This window comes from Callorhinchus milii, unplaced genomic scaffold, assembly GCF_018977255.1.
Source record: "Callorhinchus milii isolate IMCB2004 unplaced genomic scaffold, IMCB_Cmil_1.0 Scaffold1, whole genome shotgun sequence".
NCBI classification, from domain to species: Eukaryota; Metazoa; Chordata; class Chondrichthyes; order Chimaeriformes; family Callorhinchidae; genus Callorhinchus; species Callorhinchus milii.
In genome coordinates, this window is record NW_024704742.1 from 78,154,596 (window position 1) to 78,178,240 (window position 23,645).

General features: G+C 39.5%; 1 protein-coding gene across 1 annotated transcript in view; it reads left to right on the plus strand.

Moving 5' to 3' along the window:
- Nucleotides 1-23,645, plus strand: part of LOC103177705 (dynein, axonemal, heavy chain 6) — a 173,816-nt gene that overhangs the window by 87,287 nt on the left and 62,884 nt on the right. Inside the window, 11 exon segments of the mRNA XM_042332425.1 lie at nt 224-364; nt 1,789-2,031; nt 6,253-6,420; nt 9,699-9,934; nt 11,785-12,046; nt 12,347-12,470; nt 15,488-15,684; nt 16,935-17,138; nt 20,419-20,544; nt 22,309-22,327; nt 22,330-22,472. Of these exon segments, the coding sequence (XP_042188359.1) occupies nt 224-364; nt 1,789-2,031; nt 6,253-6,420; nt 9,699-9,934; nt 11,785-12,046; nt 12,347-12,470; nt 15,488-15,684; nt 16,935-17,138; nt 20,419-20,544; nt 22,309-22,327; nt 22,330-22,472 (1,863 nt within the window).

Here is a 23,645-nt window from a genome sequence, read left to right on the forward strand (position 1 = left end):
GCAGAATCCACATAGGCCATCAAGAGGGAACTAGTTAAATACATTAAAAAGAGTGATCAACAGGGGTATGGGGAAAGAGCAGGTAAATGGGAGTGAAATGATTGCTCTTGAGGGAACTGACATTGACACAATGGCCAAATGACCTTCATCTGTGTCGTAAATTTCTATGGTTCTATGAGTCAATGTGCAAGCACTTATTTGATGCACCATATTTCCTTTCCAGGTCTTTCAATTATTTATAAACATTGTACGGCAGAAGTTGCATATTGTGTTGTGCATGAGTCCTGTTGGTGATGCATTTCGAGCTCGATGTCGAATGTTTCCATCTCTTGTAAACTGCTGTACCATCGACTGGTTTGTGCAGGTATGTGAAAATAATAACTCCTGAAGGGTGCTATCATTATCTTGATCTTCATTTTATGCAGTTTGTTTCAAATCAATGTGGTAGGAAGCACAGAGAAGAGTACTTCAGGAAATCATAACTTTTAAGTAGTTATTGTAGTCATTGTATTGCTTTCGGCCACTTATCCTTTCCCCATCCTCTACCACCCCACCTCATTTCTCCCCCATTCTTTCTCCACCCCCCACTTAGCCTCTCAGTCAGGTGTGTAAAGTGTTTTGAGGTGTCCTTTTGATACATAAATAAATCTAAGTCATTGTTACTTACAAGATTTATTTAGAGTACCATTTCACATCATCAAGATTTTTACAGTGAAGTGTAGGCAAATCCGCTGAGCCCAAGAATACAATAATTAGTTTATTTGGTCACTGAATATTGCTTGGAGTTGTAATATTATTTTCTTGAGAAATAAAGCAGCTTCTTTAACCAATTTGCTTTTCCCTTATCCTTTCCATTGGCCTGTGTGAGTCACATACCTTCAAGGCGCAAGAAGGTGGTGATGACGTGCATACAGGCCTCAGCACTTGCTCTCCAAACGTACCGTTGGTAAGTGTATGAGAGCAGCCCATTATGAATCCTCCTCTCTTGCTACTCTCTAAAGAACCCAGGTTTCAGCACATCTGTTACCATTCACAAATACAACTTATTTTATGTCAGGAGGACATTTCCAGTCAAATTGAGGTCTAACTTGCAGTGTCTCTTAGCTGGAATCCTTAATTATTTCACCCACAAATCACTTACAGTATATTCTGTGAAGCGCTTTGAGTTGTCTCAATAACGTGAGAAGGCGCTATATCAAATGCAAGGATTATATTTATTATTATTTATCATCCCACACATCTTTAATGCTACACTTGTAGCAGGAGTGGAACTCCATTTTTTTTAAATTGATAACGGTTTTAATGATACAGTAGGTTCATCATAACCACTTCAGGTTCCAAAAATGCTTATAGGCTTCAAAAAGAAAAATGTAAATATCGATAGCTTTTGAGCTCTGACATGTTAATCCTCTTAATTTGAAACTGTTAGTAGTCATAAAAGATAAAGGATTTGTTGATCTAGAATAGATCATGATGTAGAGGGTAAAGTAAAGATAACAAATCAAGCTTTAGAGAACTAAAACATACAATAAATAGATATCTTCTTGTTTATAATTATGTGATTTAACTGCTTTTTTTTAGAAAACTTTGGGTGGTTGGTGCATCAACATTTATGCTGTAAAGATTCTGTACAATTGTGGATTATTCCAGCCTTGTAACCTACTAAATGTCACTGAAGAAGAAACTGAAAAATATAATCGTGACAGATTTTTAAATGGGATCTTAAAAGTATGAAAGAATGAATGGCGCTTTTCCCCCCAAAAAATGTCTATTTGTATTTTCTTTCAGTGGCCACGAGAAGCTCTCCTCTCTGTATCAAAGACCTTTTTCACAAATATTGAGCTGGGAAGTGAAGAAATGAAGAGCAAATTTTCAGAAATGTGTGTAGAAATCCACACAAGTGTAAATCATATGGCGGAGAAATACTACTCTGAACTCCGGCGTAGGTATTATACAACACCCACATCCTACCTCGAACTGATAAACCTGTACTTGTCCATGCTGGAGCAGAAACGGCAGGAATTAGTTTCGGTAAGCTAGTAGTCTCTGACTTCTGAAAATCCATTAATTTATTTTATATCTATTTTAAATTTTTGTGATGTAGCAATTGGTTATCTCCACTTCGGCTGATGTGAATAGAAGCTTAAATCTGCAACAACTTGCTAATTCAAATAGTTATTTTTTCCTTGCCCTCTCACATGGCAGATGCTAAAAACACCGTCATAAGTAATAAAGGGAACCCAAAGGTCATATGCTTTTGAATTGCATGAATTGTGACAATCTCCTCCAGGCACAACATTTCAATCTCTAGCACCAATGAAATGTTGCTACAGTTTCAGTCCCCTATGGAAGAAAATATAGATCTCCCTTCCTAAACGTTAGGTTCCGCAAGAATTTCCACCACAAATTGCTTTCATTTGTTTCAGTTTACAGCAAAAGTCATTCCTCTGTATTCATAATAGTTACGTTGTGCAACAACAACAACTTGCATTTATTATATAGCACCTTCTTGCGGGGTAGGGTATTGGAGCACTTAACAGAGGCAGAGCCCGATACCGAGACGGGCGAGGGAATAGGTGTCTGTAAACATGGTTAAAGAGGAATGTCTTTAGGTGGGATCTGAAAAAGGGGAAGGAGTGGGCAAGGCTGAGGGATTGAGGGAAAGAGTTCCAAAATTTAGGGGTGTAGTGGATGAAAGATTGGCCACTGATGGTGGAGTGGAAGGGATAAGCTACACGCAGGAGGTTTGAGTTAGCCGAACAGAGGCACCACATTTTAGAGTGAGGAATAAACAGGTTGGAGAGGTAGGCTGGTGCCAGGGCATGAAGGGATTTGTAGACGAGTGTGAGGATCTTGAAGTCGATCCGTTCTGTGATAAGAAGCCAGTGGAGCCTGGCGAGGACTGGTGTGCTTGGGGTACGGATTTTAGAGCTGTTGAGTATAGGGCCAGTGGAGTTCTGAATTAGTTGGATTTTGTAGCTGGGGAGACCGGCGAGGAGGGCAGTGGAATAATCGAGGTGGGAGATGACGAAAGTGTGGATGAGAGTCTCAGCTGCATTGGGGCATAAATAGTAGACTAAATTACACCAACAATTTACACTTCTATAGCGCCCTCCATGCAGGGTAGTGTCTCAGAGCACTTAACAGTGGTGGAGCCTGACTCCGAGCCGGGGGAAGGTGGCCGTAAGCACGATCGAAGAGGAAAGTTTTCAGGCAGGACTTGAAAGAGGGAAGAGAGGGGGCAAGCTGGAGGGATTGAGGGAGAGTGTTCCAGTGTTTTGGGGGCAGTGGCTGAAAGCGCAACCTCCGATGGTGCGAGGGACGAGCAGGAGGCCAGTGCCAGTCGAGTGGTGGCGTCGGGTGGTGGATTGGGGAGTGAGAACCTCAGAGAGGAAGGGAGTGCCAAGGAGTGAATAGATTTGAACACGAGTGTGAGGATCTAGAGGTCGATCAGTTCGGTGATGAGGAGCCAGTGGAGACTGACCAGAACTGGTGAGATGTGGGTATGGAGTTTAGTTCGGATCAGTATGTGGGCGGCAGAGTTTTGAATGAGCTGGATCTTGTGAATGGTGGAGCTGGGGAGACCGGCAAGGAGTGCATTGGGGTAATCCAAGCCATAGGTAACAAAAGCCGAGGGTTTTGGCTGCATTTGGGGTAAGGTACGGTCAAAGATGGGCAATGTGGCGGACGTGGAAGAAAGCGGTCCTGGTCAGGGACCGGATGTGGTGAAGGAAGAACAGCTGGACAAATTAACACCTTATGATAATTTATAAATTCACTTACCCTAGTTAATAGAGACAGACCCTTCCATGCCACCCATACTATGATCACATTAAAGTAACTGGCTGAGTTGGAATTCCAGTTTAAGGATTAGAGAGAGCATTGAATTACTATTATTGTGTGGCAGGCTGATAACATTGATGACAAAAAATGATTGAAGTTGATATCTCACTTGCTAATCCAATGCCATATCTGCAAACAAGAGGACCTGGGTTTGATTCCCAGGCAGGGTGAAATAATAATAATCTTGCATTTGATATAGTGTTTTCACATCTTCTAGACATTTCAAAGCGCTTCACAGAATATACTGTAAAGTGAATTGACTGTATATTTATGGGTGAAACGTAGCAGCCAATTGCGCACAGCAGTGTCCCACAACCATTCATGGATTGAAGTGACCAATTTTATTATTGTTTTTTTTTCTTGAGGGATTATTATTAGGCATGTGGAGTAAGGAAACTTGCCCAAGGTTTTGCCCTGCCAGGAATCGAACCCAGGTCTCTCGCTTGTGAGGCGAGTGCTCTAACCACTGAGCTACAGGACTCCGAATGTTAGGCAAGTTTTCATACTCGCATGCCACTGTTTACCTAAAGGTAAGTAGAAACCTGGTTGTTAGTCATTTGGCAGATCACTTTTCCGGAGGTAATAATTCCTTCAAAAATAATTATAGTAATAAATTGGTCACTTAAAATCCATGACTCTTTGTGAGACACTGCTGTGTGCAATTGACTGCTGCGTTTTGCCCACAAAATATACAGTCAATTCACTTTACAGAATATCCTGCGCTTTGAGACGTTTCGAAGACGTGATAAGGCACTAAATCAAATGTAAGGATTATTATTATAATAATCCTTGTAGTACTTGTAAATGTAACCAGATCAATATGGAAGCATTTGGAAGCGAATATTGTTGTGTTTGCCAGCCTCCTAACTTCAGACAGATCTGATACAACTCCAGAAACAAGAGTGAGTGGAGCACTCTACAAAAGAATTTTCATTACATTGTTGAAATTGGTATTTTAATATTTTAAAACACAAAGATTAGAAGCATTACATATTATCATATGATCTGAGATTATGAAGCAATATAAATATTGGTGATTCTTCGATGGGTGATTAGAGTTCATCCAGCTCCCTCTAGGATGCCAATTTTGGAGGATAAATGACCGAGCCTGGTCCAATTCTGGACACTGTTACATATTTCTATAATATGGGTCTCTGAAACCTTTGTATAGAGGACACGTTTCAAGTCAGGTTTCAGCATTAAAAATGGAACATGTTTGAGATTTAATTAGAGAAGCATATTTATGCACCACATAGTAATTTATTCTATTTTAATTGTTATTACAGCTTCATGCTTAATGCATTATGGTAATGTTTATACTCTGCTCAAATGTTCTTTCATTTGTGTAATACGTTCACTTATTTTTCAGAATGTTCCATCTTTTTCCTCATCAAATCATATTTGTTTAATATAAAACTGTTGATTTTAAAACATGTGCCTTTCTAGCATTTGAAAATTTCCATTTATCATCTACTCCGAAGAAGATGTAAGGTTAATGCATTGGTTGAATGTGATCAGCTATGAAGTCGTCAAGGGATTTTTCTGCTTCATTCATTAATTGTAGCACATAATTTGATACGATTTCCCATTATTGGGTTATGGTTGCAGCATACCTAAAAGCCTTCTTATTTATTGTAATTGAGGAATGGCAAAGGCATAGTCATTTTAAAACCTGTCTTTAATGACCACCTTGGGAATGACTAATGCCTACATGATTTGGATAAAATTATTTCACTCTCATACATCTTACAGTCAATTTAACAGCCTTTTTTTATTTCTAGCCTTTTGAGGTCTTTGAATCCTGCCCATTTTGTAAAACTTGAAAATGTTACTGTTAAAATATTTTTAGACCAGTATACATTTAATAATAATAATAATAATAATAATAATCCTTGCATTTGATATAGCGCTTTTCACGTCGGGAGGACGTCCCAAAGCGCTTCACAGAATATACTGTAAAGTGAATTGACTGTATATTTGTGGGCGAACGCGGCAGCCAATGGCGCACAGCAATGTCCCACAAACAGTCGTGGATTGAAAATGACCAATTTATTATTGTTTTTGGTTTTAAAGACATTTAAAGACTTTCTGTTCAGCTTGAATAACTCCAATAATTGTAAAAATACAATTTTAAAGGTGAACTGTCATTTTCGTGGCTAGTATTCAAAATCTTGTCTCTTTATTTTTTAAAATAAATTGACTATAAGCCATTTCGGGGAGAAAGTATTCGCCCAACGTCAATGGAGTGTTTAGTCCCAAACCTGTCATTAAATAGTGTTGAGTGATAATTAAGGAATTGAATGCATTTAGGAATATTGCATAGTTGTCCCCTAAATGGACCTGCTATATTTAAAGAACTGAATTGTCAGAATTGATAATAACATTTTAAACTTTCTCTTCTAATAACAGGCTCGGGATCGTGTTAAAAATGGTCTTACCAAATTGTTGGAAACTAATGATCTAGTAGATAAAATGAAAATTGAACTTTCAGCTCTGGAGCCTATACTGCAAAAGAAATCAGTTGAAGTGAATGCTTTAATGCAGAAATTGACTGTGGATCAGGCTGAGGCAGACACGGTAAGCAATATAAGGAAATAACTATCACAAAACTGCTGATTATTAAATGTACACTGTTGAGTCCACTCAATTTAAACATTAGTTGAGAATATAAAAGTTTCAATCTGAGAATATAAGAATTCAAAACAACATTCAGGATGTTTATCTTAATGTGGAATATTTAACACAACGTAGCACTTTCATTCTGATTAAATATTCTTTGGTAAGTATAGCTTTCTATTTTAACTTGTGAAGTTTTATTTATGAATTTTGACTGAATATCAAATAATAATTAATTTACTTAAACTCCACATAGAAGCAGGCGATCAGGCAAACTGGAGGCAGAAGCTGAGAGTCACTGTTTGAGTAAGAGCTTGATGTTACACAGGAACCATACTGTCTGCTCAGTCCTGACTGCATTCTGATGTTATATCTTAGTTCTTTAGCTCAGGAGGAAACATATCACAGTAATTCTATATTGTTTCTTTCGCACCAAAGTTAATATTGTGTTTAATTGTTGGTGATTATTTTCCAATTTTTTTTCAGAGTTTCCATGAGTTGTGATGTTCAGTAAGTTGTTGTCTATTTATTTTTGTGAATTGGAGAGGTTTTTTTTTCCTTTTATTTTCTGCATGAATAAACTGTTGTTTCCCCGTGTGAAATACACAAAATACTGGTGTGGGAATTAATCTGACTCCATTCATTACAATGGGCCTGAGCTGACCTGGCTTTGAGGGTCATGCCTGGCAAAGCCAACCAGATCTATAGTACCTATATTCCACTGCAAATGTCGAAACATAAACGTGACCACAAAACTACAAGCCAGAGTTTTATTGGATGTGATACTTTCAGCTAGACAAGTGCCGCAGTGGAGATCACCCATTTTTAAATTTATATTATGAGGGAGGAGGTGATACAACGATGGTATAACTTCTGCTGTTCGTCATTTCAGTCCATTAAAGAGCTGAACAGTCCTAAGGGGGACATTTGTTTTTGAAATGCATGGATTTTCAGCAAAAAGCTGAAATAATTATGATGAAGAAAATGGCATTCCATTAAAATATTTAACTTACCAATGGGAGTTTAGAATAGAGGTTAGCCAAAACCATCAGTATTTTGTCAGGCATGATGAAGCAATCTGCTGCACATTTAGACAAATCCCATCTATAACAGACATTTGGGGACTGACAATATAGGTTTTCAAAATAGGATTAACTCATTTACTAATGATAGTGGAGCACCAGCGAAGGACAGATGCATGATTGCTGCAAAGAAAGTTGCTGAAGGAATATTGCTCACCTCAAATTAGAATCTTATGAATGTGCACACAATCCTAATTACAGCGCTTCTCCATTTTACTCAGATAGCACTTCGCTTGACTAATAGAGAAATGTGGCTGGACAGAGGTTATATAAGAATTGTGGTCGGCATTTAATTTCCTGTTTTAAATTTTCTCCTGGAGTATGAATTTAGAGATTAAGGTCAATTGGATATACTTGTAGACAATCTGGCTTTAGAAAATCAAAATGTATCGACTTGTTAAGTTAATGGGAATCGTGATTGCCAGCAGAAAGATGGAAAATAGCAGTCTAACCATAAATATAGGTTAATACCATCCTGGAGGTTCTTCGTTCAAAAACGATTATAAATTGAGGCTACTATATGGGTTAAAAGTAGAATACAATGGCTCTAATTTGTCCAGTGTGATACTAAATTGTATTCTTAAATGGTCATTTAAGCTGCTGAAAGCAAAGGTACTTGTCGTTACTGTTGTGGTAAATTCTGGCTGAGTGTTCACCTGAATACTCCCACTAAGTAAATGTAGTTGTTTAAAATAGGATCTGGATAACCGGCATTTAAAACACAGGAAAACTACTATTTTTTTTGAAAAGAATAAGGAAGAGTAGAGGGCAAGATGTGCAGAGATTTTCTTGTACGCTGTGAGATAACACTGTATTAACTCGGGACGCTTGCCACTTCCGGGGGGGGGGGTTCAGGAAACATTAAGGAGGTGGTATGGGGAAAGGGCACATCCTACACAGAACAGAGGATTTTTTTTTGTTTTTGTGTGTTGTGTGTGTTTTTGGAACATATGTATCCTGTTTAATTATAAAGTTGTATCTGTCCGGCTGGATATCATTACATGCTGATTGCATCCTCTTGTAGTTTGTGGTTAAATTAATCATGTGGTTTGGATTGGCAAAGGAGGGAGTGGACCTTTTCATGTTGTCTGATGCCAGATTCTCAATTGCTTGATTTGAAGACCAAAATGCCTGGATGAATTTGGCACCCTGCAGTGTTGTCCTTGGATGACAGCCCTTTGCGGAGTCCTGTAGCTCAGTGGTTAGAGCATTCCCCTCACAAGCGAGAGACCTGGGTTTGATTCCCGGCAGGGCAAAATGTGAGGCAAGTTTCCTTACTCCACACGCCTCTGTTTACCCAGCAGTAAGTAGGAACCTGATTGTTAGTGATTTGGCGGATTGCTTTTCCGGGGGTATTAGTTACTTTTACAAAAAATTGGTCGCTCAATCCACAACTGTTTGTGGGACACTGCTGTGCGCAATTGGCTGCCGCATTTCGTCCACAAAATATACAGTCAATTCGCTTTACAGTAAATTCTGTGAAGTGCTTTGAGACGTCTCAAAGATGTGATAAGGCGCTATAGCAAATGCAAGGTTTATTATTATTATTATCAAAGAGAGGGACCAACATTATTGACAGTAGTAAACACAGACTTATGCTTTCAGCAGTATTTGGACAGAGATCTTTGCATAGTTTAAACCTTTTTTTCTATCTCAGAATAGTGGTAGAATTAAATACTACTGAAAACACTGTAAAACAGCAAACTAAGAAATAGATACAATGGTTGAAGCAGTGTAGGGAAGAACATTGTTCTGCTGAACTGAAGCCTCCTGAGTATATTGCAGTTTTTAAATGGAAATAATGATAAAGGTCCCACAAACAATGTTGCTGCTTTCTTAAAGGGGCAACATCCGTTGAGATCTTGACACATCTAGATAACACCAAATTGGACTTCCAGTGTTGTACAAAGGTTGCTGAGAATGGAGAACACTCTGTGTTCATCTGTGTGATATTGTCTCTCACATTTCCAAATAGATTGCTCTCTTGTTTTCTTTGATATCCACTGTGTAAATGACTTGCTGGGTTTGATAGTTGCATTATAATTGTGGAAATAATGAAATGCGTCCATTATTATAACAGCCTTAAATTTATAGTCAATACTACTCAAATTAAATGTGCAAAGTAATTTCAAAATAGTCTTTTGTTGAATATGATAGGTTCGTCATGTTGTTCAGCAAGATGAAGCGCTTGCTAAAGTAAAGGCTGAAACTACCCAAGCTATTGCTGATGATGCTCAACAAGATCTTGATGAAGCTATGCCAGCATTGGATGCAGCTATCAAAGCTCTTGACTCTTTGGACAAAGCAGATATATCTGAAGTTAGGGTGTTCACTAAACCTCCTGATCTTGTTATGACTGTCATGGAAGCAATGTGCATCCTGCTTAATGCAAAGTAAGTATACATGACCTCCTTTGTTGTAGTGTTGCAGAAGCATATTTTCGAATGTGAATATTTGAATTCGAAAACGCATAGTTGGTGTAGTGTCCTACAACTCACATTTTTATAACAATTTTTACACAAAAAAGACCTGAATTGCTTTATGGAATGAAATGATTGAGAAATTAGTGAATTTTTTNAATGTAGGCACACTTTGCAAATAATTTTCACTCAGTAACATTCTACAAACAAAGGTGGAAGAGTGGCTACTGGATTTGAATTGGAGATGAATATATAAATGAGGAAGGAATGTAAGCCAAGTTAACCAAGAGAAAAACACCCATTCTTTGAGATAGCAGGACAGGATTCCTGGCAATAGTGGATTTGCTGAAACTAATGAACTGAGAGCTTGGTGGTTTGAATCCCGGTCTGTGTGGTGTTTGCTTGACTCATCTACAGTTGCATGAGGAGACTAAGTTAACCCTCGTTTCATGGGGTTCCCCCTCTGAGTTTAAAATTAGCCAGGCTGACGGGTACTGACCCATCTTCAGCACATTCTACTGATAGTGTGTATTTGATTGCTGAAGGCGGGTGATGTGACCCTTTACAGACTTTCCAATACACTGCCAAGGCTCACATGTGACCAATGGCCACTTGGGCACTGTACAGGAGGGTGTTCTGGTCATCAGTCCCCAGATAACATTGGTAATTGACATCATGGCTGTTTGTTTGATATTGCTATGCATAAATTGGTTGCCCTGTTTGTCTGTAAAATATACAGTCACTTGACAATAAAATCCTGTGAAGATTTGAACCTTGCAGTTACCAACTGCATCATCATGGCACTATTCTTGCTGTGTAAAACAAGTGATCTCAATAGTGCAGTCTAAATGCCAACTCAACAACATTTAAGTATCAGATGATTGTGCCTATAAAATATTTTATTACATATGTAATCCCATGGGTATTTAATTGTTTCACAAAGCAGTGGAATGTAAATGTTAATCTTGGCTTCCATTATCTTTCATGATCTCAGCAAGAAAGAATTTAAATTTTTCAGAAATATACCAAATTTTGTTTCTTGTGAGATTAATGTCACTTATAACCCTATTTTATCTGTTTGCTTTACAAAGAAAGCTTTGAGACCTACTTGTTTATATACAATTACCAACCATCAAAGTTCTCTCAGAAATGAAGTTTTTAGGGGTGAAGTGCTCGACAAATTTGAGAATATCCTTGTATTTGCTACAGTGCCTTATTCTATTGTTGAAACATCTGAAAGCACTTGACAGGAATTTACTTTAAAATAGAATGACGGTATTTGTAGATAAACGTGGCAGCCAATTTGCACACAGCAAATGTCCCACAAACAGCAATGAAGTAAATGACCACACTTATCTGGAAGGCACCATGAGAATCTCTTCTCTTTTCGAATCATGCCATGGAAGCTTTTACATCCACCTGAACAGGCAGACGAGACCTCGGTTAATGTCCCACCCATAGGTCTGCACTTTTGACAATGCAGCACAAACTCCCAACACAGCAGTAGAGCGTCAGCCTTGCATAAAGTTGAAAGTCCTGACATGTGGGCATGAACCCACAACCTTCTGATTCAGGCAAGAGTGCAAACGAGTTAGGCTGATCCCTCCTTCCAAGCTGAAAAATAAAAGCAATGCCACATTTAGTATAAATAAAAGCAAACCTTGTATTACTGACAGAAATTAATTTAAAACAAATTAACCGGTGAATTAACTTTTTTGGAATAAGAGACCTACATTTCACAGATCACAAAACATTTAAAAAAATCATTAAAAGTTTCTTTTTAAAGGAGGGGGAGAAACATGTTGTTTGTTTTTGCTTTATAGAACTGACTGGGCTTCAGCTAAACAAGTTCTGGGTGATTCAAACTTCCTGAAGAAACTTGTGGAATATGACAAAGACAACATTAAACCCCAGGTTCTGCAGAAGCTTCAGAAATATCTTATTAATCCTGATTTTGTGCCTGAAAAGGTGGAGAAAGTGTCCAGAGCTTGTAAATCCATGTGTATGTGGGTGAGAGCTATGGATCTGTATTCGCGAGTTATTAAGGAGGTACAACCAAAGCGAGTAAAGCTAGCTGCTGCTCAGGTAATATATTTATGAATGTATATCACGTTGGCATTAAATAGAGTAAAATTTGGCATGTTACATTTCGAAGTTTGCAGCAATAAAAAAGATGATTTGCACGTCTTGATACAAGTCACGTTTCAGGTAGACTTGGTGACAGCAAAGGTTGTTACACTATTGTTGAAGCTGAAAATTAGACAGCTCATAGTTACAGTGAGATTTCAGACAGTGCCAGTATCTACCTGTCACTTGTTTTTGGAATTAACAACTGAATCATTTTTACATACAACACTACTTATAAATAAAACATTTCTTCACTAGGCTGAACTAGATGCCACTTTGTTGATGCTTAAAGAAAAGCAAAAAAAACTCAAACAAGTTGAGATGAAGATTGAACAACTTGAAGAACAGTATGAAACCAATGTGAATGAGAAAGAGACTCTTGGTAAGGAGGGTTACTGCTTGAATTGTTTGGGCAAATTCTCACTTTTGCTTTCAATTGGAAGAAATTCTGCCAAATGTATTGAGGTGACAAACCTCCTGAAAAGTATTGTGCACTGACAGGAAGCAAGTGATACGATATCACTTCCAGCAGTAACTGTTTTGAATAGGATGCTTGATTTTGACTTTCTATTTTTAGAAATAGATTTAATGGGTTCAATTCCATTTAATGTATGGGATCTTTGATAATCAAATAAGCAAGTGAACCTGGGTTCAATTCCATTCAGGGCGAAGCCTTAGGCAAGTTTCCTTATTCCACACACACAGATCTCTGCTTACCAATAGGAAGTAGGAGCCTGAGTGTTAGTCGATTGGCGGACTGCTTTCCGGGGGTAATAATACCTCCAAAATATGATACATTAAATGTTCTTGGGTCAAAATTTAGTTCTGCATTTTGGGTGTGATCTTCTGCAATCACATCCGAAAGTATTCTTGGCAGGCGAGATTCAGGGAGATGATCTTTTGATTTGTTTTGCTCAACCATAGTTTATATTACAAAAAAGAGTATAAACCAATATCTGATAGAGTTGTGTTCGGAAGGTACAACCAAATTGAGCAAAGCAGTATTGATTTTCTTTAAGGAATAGGAGAAGGTGATGTACCACCTCATCTATTTTCCCATTGCTATCTGCTCATTTGATTTAACTTTTATGTTTGCTTTTGCTGTTACCTGTGTTTTGGAACTTGCTGCTTTTATATGGTGCCGTTCATGTGGGGTAGTGTCTCGGAGCACTTAAAACACTGTCCAGCGAGCAAATAAGCTCCCAAGGTGAAAGGCACTATGTAAATGCAAATTTGCTGTTATTTTTATTGTTGTTGTATGTTATCCAGGTTTTATATCAAACCTTTGCTGAGTTAGCTGCTCTTGGTCAATGCTGCAGATGGGACTCTGCAATTGGATTGTGCCACTGAGAAAAATCAGCCAAAGTTCCTCATCCTGATCACTGTCTTTAAACATGCTTGTTTGTTTGTGTTGAGGCCAGCATTGGGCTTAGCTGTGATGCTGCCATCATAGTCAAATAGTCTCTAACACTTACTATTAAGCTATCAGTAACCACTTAGGTAAGGTTACCTAGGAGGGAAAGAGTGAGTGAAGAGAAGAAAAGTGGAGAAGGAAACTTGGTGAAATAACTTGTCTGCCGAATTATCAGATGTAAATTGTAGACGTAAAGAGCCAGGCGAGATTAAAATTTCCTCTCTCTCCACTGTTGTGGGTATGCTGAACAGTCTTTTAGCTAATGATCTGTTGTTTAGTTAGTAATTAGATGTAGGGTCATCAACATAGATGCAGATGGATATGATTGAATGCCAGATGGAAGATTTCGGTATCAGAGCAGAGACCAAGGAGATACCAGATCTATGATGCATAATGAAAAATGTAAAATAAAATATACTGCAGTTTTATTTGACAAGGGACAAACTTTTTTCGCAAGCTAAATGAATTGGATAAATAAATGGTAAATGTGGATAGTTTCCACAATACAATGAGTTGTACATTAATTGTAGAAGAAATGGGCTCAATGTGCAAAAGAGTCTTTCCTTATTCCATGATTTGTAAGGTATCTGATGTCTTCAGCATTTGGTCAACATTAAAATATTGATTTAGAATGCACCATGTCTTTTTATTAAACGGCCTTCAAAATCAATTGTTTAAATGGATAGAGCCATAGGACCAAACAAATTTACAGCGAAGGAGAAGGCAAAGGAGCAATCCTTTCTGTACCTGCTCTTTCCCAGTAGTTTACCATTGTTTTAGATATCTGCCTAGTTCCCTTTTGAAAGGTAAAAAACGGAGTGTGCCATCTGGGAAAGCATCTTCATTGTGTTAAGATGAACATTTTTTCTCCTGTATATATGATCAATGTGCACTTATAATACCAATCTTATTTTTAAAAGTAATAATCCTTGGGTTTGATGTAGCTAATGTCATGTTGGGAGATGTCTCACAAGTGGAGTGACTGTGCATTTTGTAGGCAAATGCAGCAGCCAATTTGCACACAGCAACAATGATCCACAAACAGCTATGAAGTGAATGATTAATTTTATTTCGGAAATTTTTGCCCATTTTATCTGGGTGAAATCTTTTGTATTTTATGACGAATACTTTTCCTACAATTTTACCTGTGAAATAAATCGAATTAAATAAGGCTCTGGGGGTATATTTGTTCAAATTTCACAACAGATTTGTTCTGATAGCTATCATATTGTATCTATTTTCAATATGATATTATCATTGAATTTGCTATGCAACATAGAATTTCAGGTAATTATTATTAGCTGATTTCAGGTTTGAACGTCCTTTCAGCTCTGCTGTAATAGTTTGCTCTGCAAGACCCTTTGACCCTTTGAGGCAGCACTTGATTACACAAGAGAGGCTGAGTTAAATCAATATTCTATTAGATTATCAACACCGATTCTCTAGGCACAGATCTGTGGTCCTCTAGCTTTCATGATTGGCCCAAAGATCTCCTGATCATGGAGAATGGGGCATTTAATCATCTGAAAATAGGACACTAAAGCTTAACTCAGCCTGTATTGCGTAAAACGATATTCAAGATGTTGATTCTGAGCTGATAAAACATGTAGCTTCTGCTGCAAAAAGAGATAGTGGGCAAAACATTCAAATGCTACTATTGGATGTAATCATCGTGCCAGAGCTGCAGGGGCCAAACCTAAAATTCAGTTGATAATTGCTGACTGAAATTCAATAGGTTTAATGCCACATAATAAAATGTTAAATCATATGTAATAGATTTGATGCCTATTATAAAATGTTGCAAATTTTCCACCTATCTTAAATATTTCTGGTGTCAAGAGAATTGATCGTTATTTTAAACTTCTTATTGCATCGGAAATGTGTTTTTTCGTAAATAACAATAATTTCTGAATACTTAGCATTTTATTTATTTTGATTGATTGGTTGTGAATATTGCTTTTGACTGTCACGTATTTTCTTTCTAGCAAAAACCATGGAAATTACTCAGGCTCGGTTATTAAATGCTGGGAAGCTGACGGCTGCTCTTGGAGATGAGCAAGTTCGCTGGAAAGAGAGCATAATTTTGTTTGAACAGGAGATCTCCAATGTCATTGGAAATGTCTTCATCGCAGCAGCCTGCGTTGCCTATTATGGAGCTTTCACAGCTGTATATCGACAATTGGTACGTGATGCATGGTTGCACACTCCACCTTAATAAGCCAGTCTGGAACCTTGGGGTTTTGTTTGATCCTCAACTATCCTTTCTACCCCACATCTGCGCCATGACCTGCTCTGCCTTCCCCCCACCTCCACAACGTTGCCCGGTTCCGACACTGTCTCACACCGCAGGCTGTCTTATACACGCCTTCATTACATCGAGGTTCGACTATGCAAACTCACTGCTTGTTAGCCTCCCCAACTCCTCCCTCCACAGGCTGCAGATCATGCAGAACTGCAGCCCATATCCTCTCCCGCACCAGGCTCCGTGACCCTATCACCCCCATCCTCGCCCAACTCCACTGGCTTCCCATCACACAGAGGATACAGCTCACGATCCTGGTCCTCACTTTCAAAGCCCTCCACCATCTTGCTCTCCCCTATTTCTCCGACTCCTAATCCACTACCACCCTGTTCGCTCCCTCCGCTCAGCGGGCTCCGGCCTGCTTCACGTCCCCACCTTGCTCATCCCACTATTGGCAGGCGGGTCTTCCGCTACTCTGCACCCAGCTCCTGGAACTCCATCTCGCAGTCCCTCCATTTCGCCCTGCTACTTTGCTCATACACCAGCCACCCTGGATTTAATTGAATTTTGCAGTCTTTGATTTTTGAATTGCTAAACAAACCTCAAGTTAGATATAATAATAATAATAATCCTTGCATTTGATATAGCACTTTTCACGTCTTCTCGACGTCCCAAAGCGCTTCACAGAATATACTGTAAAGTGAATTGACTGTATATTTGTGGGCGAACTCGGCAGCCAATTGCGCACAGCAATGTCCCACAAACAGTCATGGATTAAAAATGACCAATTCATTATTGTTTTGCTTTTTTAGAGGGATTATTATTAGGCGTGTGGAGTAAGGAAACTTGCCCAAGGTTTCGCCCTGCCTGGAATTGAACTCAGGTCTCTCGCTTGCAAAGTGAGTGCTCTAACCACTGAGCTACAGGACTCCACGTGTATTTGATTATCTGGCCACTGCCAATAGATTAGTATGACCATACACTTTTTGGAACATTTTGAGAAATTGTGACAAAACCCCATGAGAAGGATAAGGGATATGTGGGAATTTATTCTGTATTGTAAAAAATTACAATTGTTGTACAATTAAAATCTACTGGTGTCCAATTTAAAGCAAAGCGTATCAGTAGGAACTGTGCTTTACTATTACCAATGAATTTTCTTAAACCTTTGAAAAAAAATGTTTTAATAGTTAATAGATCAATGGATTACTGGTTGCCAGAACCTGGAAATTCCCATCAGCCAAAACTTCAGCCTTGTCAACATTTTAGGGGACCTGTTTGAGATTCGCAATTGGAACACTGATGGTCTGCCCCGTGATAACGTTTCAACTGAAAATGGTATTCTTGTGACACGAGGACGTCGATGGCCATTGATGATAGATCCGCAAGATCAGGTGAGTGTCCATCTTCAGGAATAGTGGGAAAGTTTGACATGTGCTTAACACTGTTAAAATATTGTGTGTTGCAAAGATTACTCAAGAAGATAAAGCACCTTCATTCAGGTTTTATAAAGGATGCAGTTGAAAGCTTTAATAGCTAATGTCATTACTCAGTTACGTTATATAACAGACCGCTGAAGATATATTGCATAGAGACCAAAAAATGCAATGCAGATAAACATAATGGTTGCCTTTATCAATTCTGACAGATGTTTTGTGTGTAAATTTGGATAGTCATTTTCTGTTTAAGAGCACTGGGAAATCATTTTGGAATTGGTACTCTCATAAAATGAGTTAGACAATTTAAATAGTATCCAGGAAATTTCAAGAGCTTTTTCTCTTTATAAACCTGCTCTAAACAACAAGGTGCAATCCCCTACAGCACCATGTCAATCAAGAGAATTGGCCAACTGCTTTTCATTTCCTGCTTGAATTATGTGACTGTTATAGCAGTTGTTCAAAGAGAGTGAATCTATAGCATGCAACTGCCTAGAAATAAACTAGTATGTGTAAGTATTAATTTCATAGCATCATTACAGGGAAGCACTGTGTATTTGTGATGCAAGATATTTCTTAACAGAAGGTGGCACAGAGTGTGCCATGCCTGGTCAATTGCTACCCAGACAAAGACCAGAGTTGCAAGTACTGGGATCAAGGTACTCAATGGATGGCCTTGAATTTGCCAGGAGATTTAGCGGTATTTGTTGACTCGTCGCTCACTATATCAAAATAATGTGATGCAACAATAAACAAGGCAAACAGAATACTGGGCTATATAGCTGTATCAGTTGAGTTTAGATCCCCATACTTCATTCTCAGGCTGCTCTTGTCGGGCTATAACATGAATATAGCAGACAATTCCAGGACATAAGGTGGCCTCCTAGGCCCTAGAGGTTGTGCAGAGGAGAGCAATGAAGATAAACCACAGTGTTAGAACTATGTATGAGCTACGACTACACATGTTGGGACTTTTTAGTTTTGGGAGAAGATCACTTAGATGGGATTGAAAAAGTAAATCCAGATCAGTACTTTAGGAGTTATCAAGATAGTAGAACAAGACGAGTTTAGAGTTGTAAAGGGCAAAACCATGAAGTTTTTCTTACATAGAGGGTAATCAATGACTGGAGCAGGTTGAGAAGAAAGGTAGTAGAGACCAGGACAATTGGACTTGTTTAAAAAGCAGCTTGATGCAGGTAGGTGTTCTAGAGGAATGAGATTGGAAGGGACAAAAGGCTTTCTTCATTCAGACCGCCAGACTACGGCACTACCTCACCCCTCACGCTGCTGAAACCTGGTCCACGCCTTTATCACCTCAAGGCTGGACTATGGGAACTCTCTCCTCGCCGGCCTTCCCGGCACCTCCCTCCACAAGCTGCAGGTCATTCAGAACTCTGCAGCTCGTGTACTGTCCCGCACCAGGCTTCGGGACCACATCACTCCCACCCTCGCTCGCCTCCACTGGCTCCCCATCCCCCAGAGGATCGAATTCAAGATCCTCATCCTCACCTATAAGGCCATTCACGGCCTTGCTCCCTCCTACCTCTCTGACCTACTATCCCCCTACTTACCTGCCCGTACCCTCCGTTCCTCTGGCTCCGGTCTGCTCAACATCCCCCACCCAAACCACCCACCATCGGTGCCGGGCCTTCAGCCTCTCAGCCCCTAGGCTCTGGAACTCTATACCCCAGTGCCTTCGCCGCCTCCTCCCTTTCCTCCTTCAAGGCCGGTCTCAAGACCTTTCTCTTTGACCGAGCCTTCAGCTCCCCTCTCGACTCTCTACCCCCTCCTCGCTCCCTCCCTTCCCTCCCCCTGACCATTTCCCCCCTGCTCGGGTCCTGACCCAACTATACAGCTCCTTGAGACGTCCCCCCGACGTGAAAGGCGCTCTATAAATGGAATCTTGTTGTTGTTGGTCTTGTTGTTAGAACAGGCTAACTAAATAATTTAAAATGAATGCATAATGCAATCAAACAAGCTAACCATTTTATTCCGTATCACTTCAGTAACCCAGAGTGTTATTCTGGGTATAACCAATAGTCAAATAATGTGTACAAACACAATAAGAGAAGTTGACTTGCGTGTAAAGCAACAAGTCAATCTTCATGAATCAACTGGGATGGTTAGTACGTTACTAATCTAGTGATTGAAGGGTGTCTAGAAACTAAAATTTGGATTTTCAGCAAGTATTTAGAACTATAGATATAGGAGACCATTTGGCCTATTTTTCAAGTCCTCAAAGGAGGTTGCTTCTCCAAAAAGCTATTCATCCTAATTCCAACTCCCTGCCCTTTTCCTGTAGACTCTAATACCATTTGTCTGCATGTGCTAAGTCAGTTCAGTTGATGCTCCAATCGACTGTTCTAACAACCGACCCTTGCAAATCATTCCATTCTGTCTGGGAGAAGAGGATTTTCTGAACCTCTTTTGCTGTCTTGTCACAGTAAATCACATTATGTCAGCAAGACTCAGTAGCACTTTTGTTTCTGAGTCAGAAAGCTTTGAGTTCAATCCTCATGCTGAGATGTTGAATTCACAGTCTTGGCTGACATTCCAATACCCTTCAATGTCAGAAGTGCTAGACTTTGCATGGGATATCATACTGAGATCCCATCTATTCAGATTTCTTCTTTGATCTCAAACCACAAAATGCAGCACTGTAAAGTATGCTGTATTAAAAAAACATACATTTCTTTTTCTACAGTGCTAGCTCCAAACTAATTTTCAGCAAGTAATAAACTTTATTATGATAAATCATCCTTTGAGAGGTTACAAAATTGTCAAAGGCCTGCAAACAGATTTGATATTTACCTTCTCAGTCTAGAAACATGTATAGCATTGAGAAAGTATTGTCTCATCTTCAGAATTAAACATAAATATACCAACTCTAAACAATTGTTTTGCCATCTTAGTGAACTAGATATTACAGTATATCTGATCAGAATTATGTAGTCAGTTGCAACTGTATTTACCATAAATGAAAATGAGATGATAACTTTGTACATATTAATAAAATTCAATCCCTGCTGGAATTTAGGTTGCAAGGGTGAATCACAATTATGAGTCAGACTAGCTGGTCAGCCATCAACAATGTGTTGGATTACTGCAAACTTGCATGGCCTTTTGTGTTTCTCAGAGATAGTTCCATCCAAGGGGACTGTATGCTTTTTAAGTTTATTTTTTTTATTAAAATGAGCTATTGCAAAGCATTTAATAGTTATGGCATCTTTCTATGCAGGCAAATCGCTGGATACGAAACAAGGAAAACAAAAATGGTTTGAAGATAATTAAACTGACAGATTCCAATTTCTTACGCACTTTAGAAAATTCTATTCGGCTTGGCTCACCAGTGTTGTTAGAAGAGGTAAGTATATCCTGCTCCAGTGATTTTTTTAATCCTGTTTTAAGTAAGTATTTTAGCCATTGTTCACAGGCATTATTTAAAGAACGATGTTCAAACATAGAATTACTTAGAACATCACAGCATGGAAATAGGCCATTTGGCTCAAATAGTCCATGCTGGTATTTTCACTACATAAAAGCCTCTTAATCCCCTCTCCCATATCCCTCTATTCTCTTCTCTCATGCATGCAATAAGGGATAAGGGAATACATATGAGAATAAATATTTGGTGGGAAACGATGTAATTTTTAAATATAAGATTCATTATATTTGTGAGGAAAGAGTTGATAACTAATTTCTGATTCAGAACTTCATTTAAGTGTTACCAACATTATCAGATATGTGGAACAAATGTTGAATGTTCTTGCCACACTAGTTGCTCTAACAAAAAATCATCCCACACTTAAATGTTGGGTTTTTTCTATGACAGTTGCACAATATGGAAAATGAAGGTATAACAGAAATACTAAACAAATGTTGTGTCTCAATTTTTTTTCCAGAAGAGAGTGGTGGTGAGAAACAGAGAGTAAAAGAGATGGGTGTGCAGCAATTAGAAGGAATAACTAGAGAAAAAAAAGTGGCATTATTAAAGGGAACATATTACCAGGTCTTATTTCATTCATTTGAGAATGCTGAGAGAAGTCAGAGAGGATAGTAGTAGAAATTCTGTCTCCTATCTTTCAAATGTCCTTGGATAGGAAAGTTGTACCAGAAGACTGGTAGGGTTGCTAACGTAAAACATCTGTTCAGAAGGAGATGAGTCAACAAAAAGAGAGTGCAGCAAACAATGGAGAAGAATATAAGCAACTTCAGCCAGATATACATAGAAAAGTAAATTGGGCAGAGAGATAGCAGATAAAGTTTAATGTAGAAAAGTGTGAGGGTTTAGTTGAGGATACAAAATAATGGTAACATTTTAAAATGAGTAGAAGAGCAGAAAGACAATGGGTTAACACATACATTTTTAAAGGTAGGAAGCCAGTTAGACAAAACTGAAAAAAGCTCATTGGGTGAAGAAAGTTCATTGGATCCTATATACTTTGTTAGTCTGACTACAGTATCCAGTTTCAGTCCATGTTAGGAAGGATGTAAAATATGCAGTGGAGATTTACAAGGATGATATCAAGGATGAGTGGTTTGACAGAGAAAACTGGAGGAAGAGGGTCATTGGAATAGTTTTCAATGGATCAGAGAAGATTGAAGGGATATCTAGTAGATTTTTCAAATTATGAGGGGTTTGGGTAGAGTTGATGGGGGAAAAATTATTTCCACTGTTTGGTACATCAGTGAATACAAGGCATCAATTTAAGATAATAATAATAACAGTAATCCTTGCATTTGAGATGTCTCAGGTGCTTCACAGAGTGTACCGTAAAGTGAATTGTCTGTATGTGTTGTGGGTGAAGATAAATAACAGTAGATGATTAGGAGGAATTTCACACAGGGAACTGTGTAGACATCTAATAAGGGAAAAGAAGATAAATGAGACTCAATTGATTGCTCTTTTAAAGAGCCAGCATACATACAATTAGTTGATTAACCTTCTTCTGTGCTTTCTATTATTCTAGCATGTTCATCCTACATATACATATTTGGAAGTTGACTAATCCCTAATCTACATATATTAAGAGTATTAACTTTGCTGTAACCACAGTATGCACTATAAATATTTCTTAGCTCATATTTGATGTGCTGACATGTCACCTGTTACCTCTTTCAATTTCAGCTTAAAGAGACCTTGGATCCTGCTTGGAGCCTATTCTTCTGAAACAGACATTTATAGCAGGTGGCAGAATGCTAATCCGGCTGGGAGATTCAGACGTTGATTATGACAAACACTTCCAGTTCTACATGACAACCAAAATGGCCAATCCACACTATCTACCAGAGGTTGGCCAGACTGATCTTTCTCACTACCTTTTCTTTTCCTGAAGATAGTGACTCATTATACAAGTTGACCACTCTATCCTCCTCCACCGCTTGTCCTCCCACCTCAACCTTCAAGGCCCTGTGCTTGAGTGGTTTAGGTCCTACCTCTCCCACTGTCTTCATTTTGTCTCTGCAAACGGCTTTTCCTCCAGCCCCCGCACTGTCTTGTGTGGTGTCCCTCAGGGCTCTGTCCTCGGTCCCCTCCTTCCTCTTCACCCTCTATATGCTCCCCCTTGGTGACTTCATCCGCAGACATGGGGTTAACTTCCACATGTATGCGGATGACACCCAACTCTACCTTTCCTCCTCTACCCTCAACTCCACGACCACCGATGTCCTGACAGCTGCCTGTCCGACATCGAGTCCTGGACGAGAGACAACTTTCTTCAGCTCAACGTGCGCAAAACTGAGGCCCTCCTGATTGGTTCGCGTCAGCGCCTCCGCACCTCAGGCGCTGACAGCATCAGCATCCAAGGCTGCACTCTCCACCTCTCAAAGCCAGTCAGGAACCTCGGCGTTCTGTTCGACCCTGAGCTGTCCTTTCTTCCTCATATCTGCGCCACAACTGGCACCACCTTCCATCACCTCCGAAACATCGCCAGACGACGGCACTACCTCACCCCTCACGCTGCTGAAACTCTGGTCCACGCCTTTATCACCTCAAGGCTGGACTATGGGAACTCTCTCCTCGCCGGCCTTCCCGCCACCTCCCTCCACAAGCTGCAGGTCATTCAGAACTCTGCAGCTCATGTACTGTCCCGCACCAGACACCGCGACCACATCACTCCCACCCTCGCTCGCCTCCACTGGCTTCCCATCCCCCAGAGCATCGAATTCAAGATCCTCATCCTCACCTACAAGGCCATTCATGACCTTGCACCCTCCTACCTCTCCGACCTACTATCCCCCCACGTACCTGCCCGTACCCTCCATTTCTCTGGCTCCATTCTGCTCACATCCCCCCCCAACCGCCCTACCATCGGTGGCGGGCCTTCAGCCTCTCAGCCCCGAGGCTCTGGAACTCTATCTCCCAGTGCCTTCGCCTTGCTTCCTCCCTTTCCTCCTTCAAGGCCGGTCTCAAGACCTTTCTCTTCAACGTGCCTTCAGCTCCCCTCTCGACTCTCTACCCCCTCC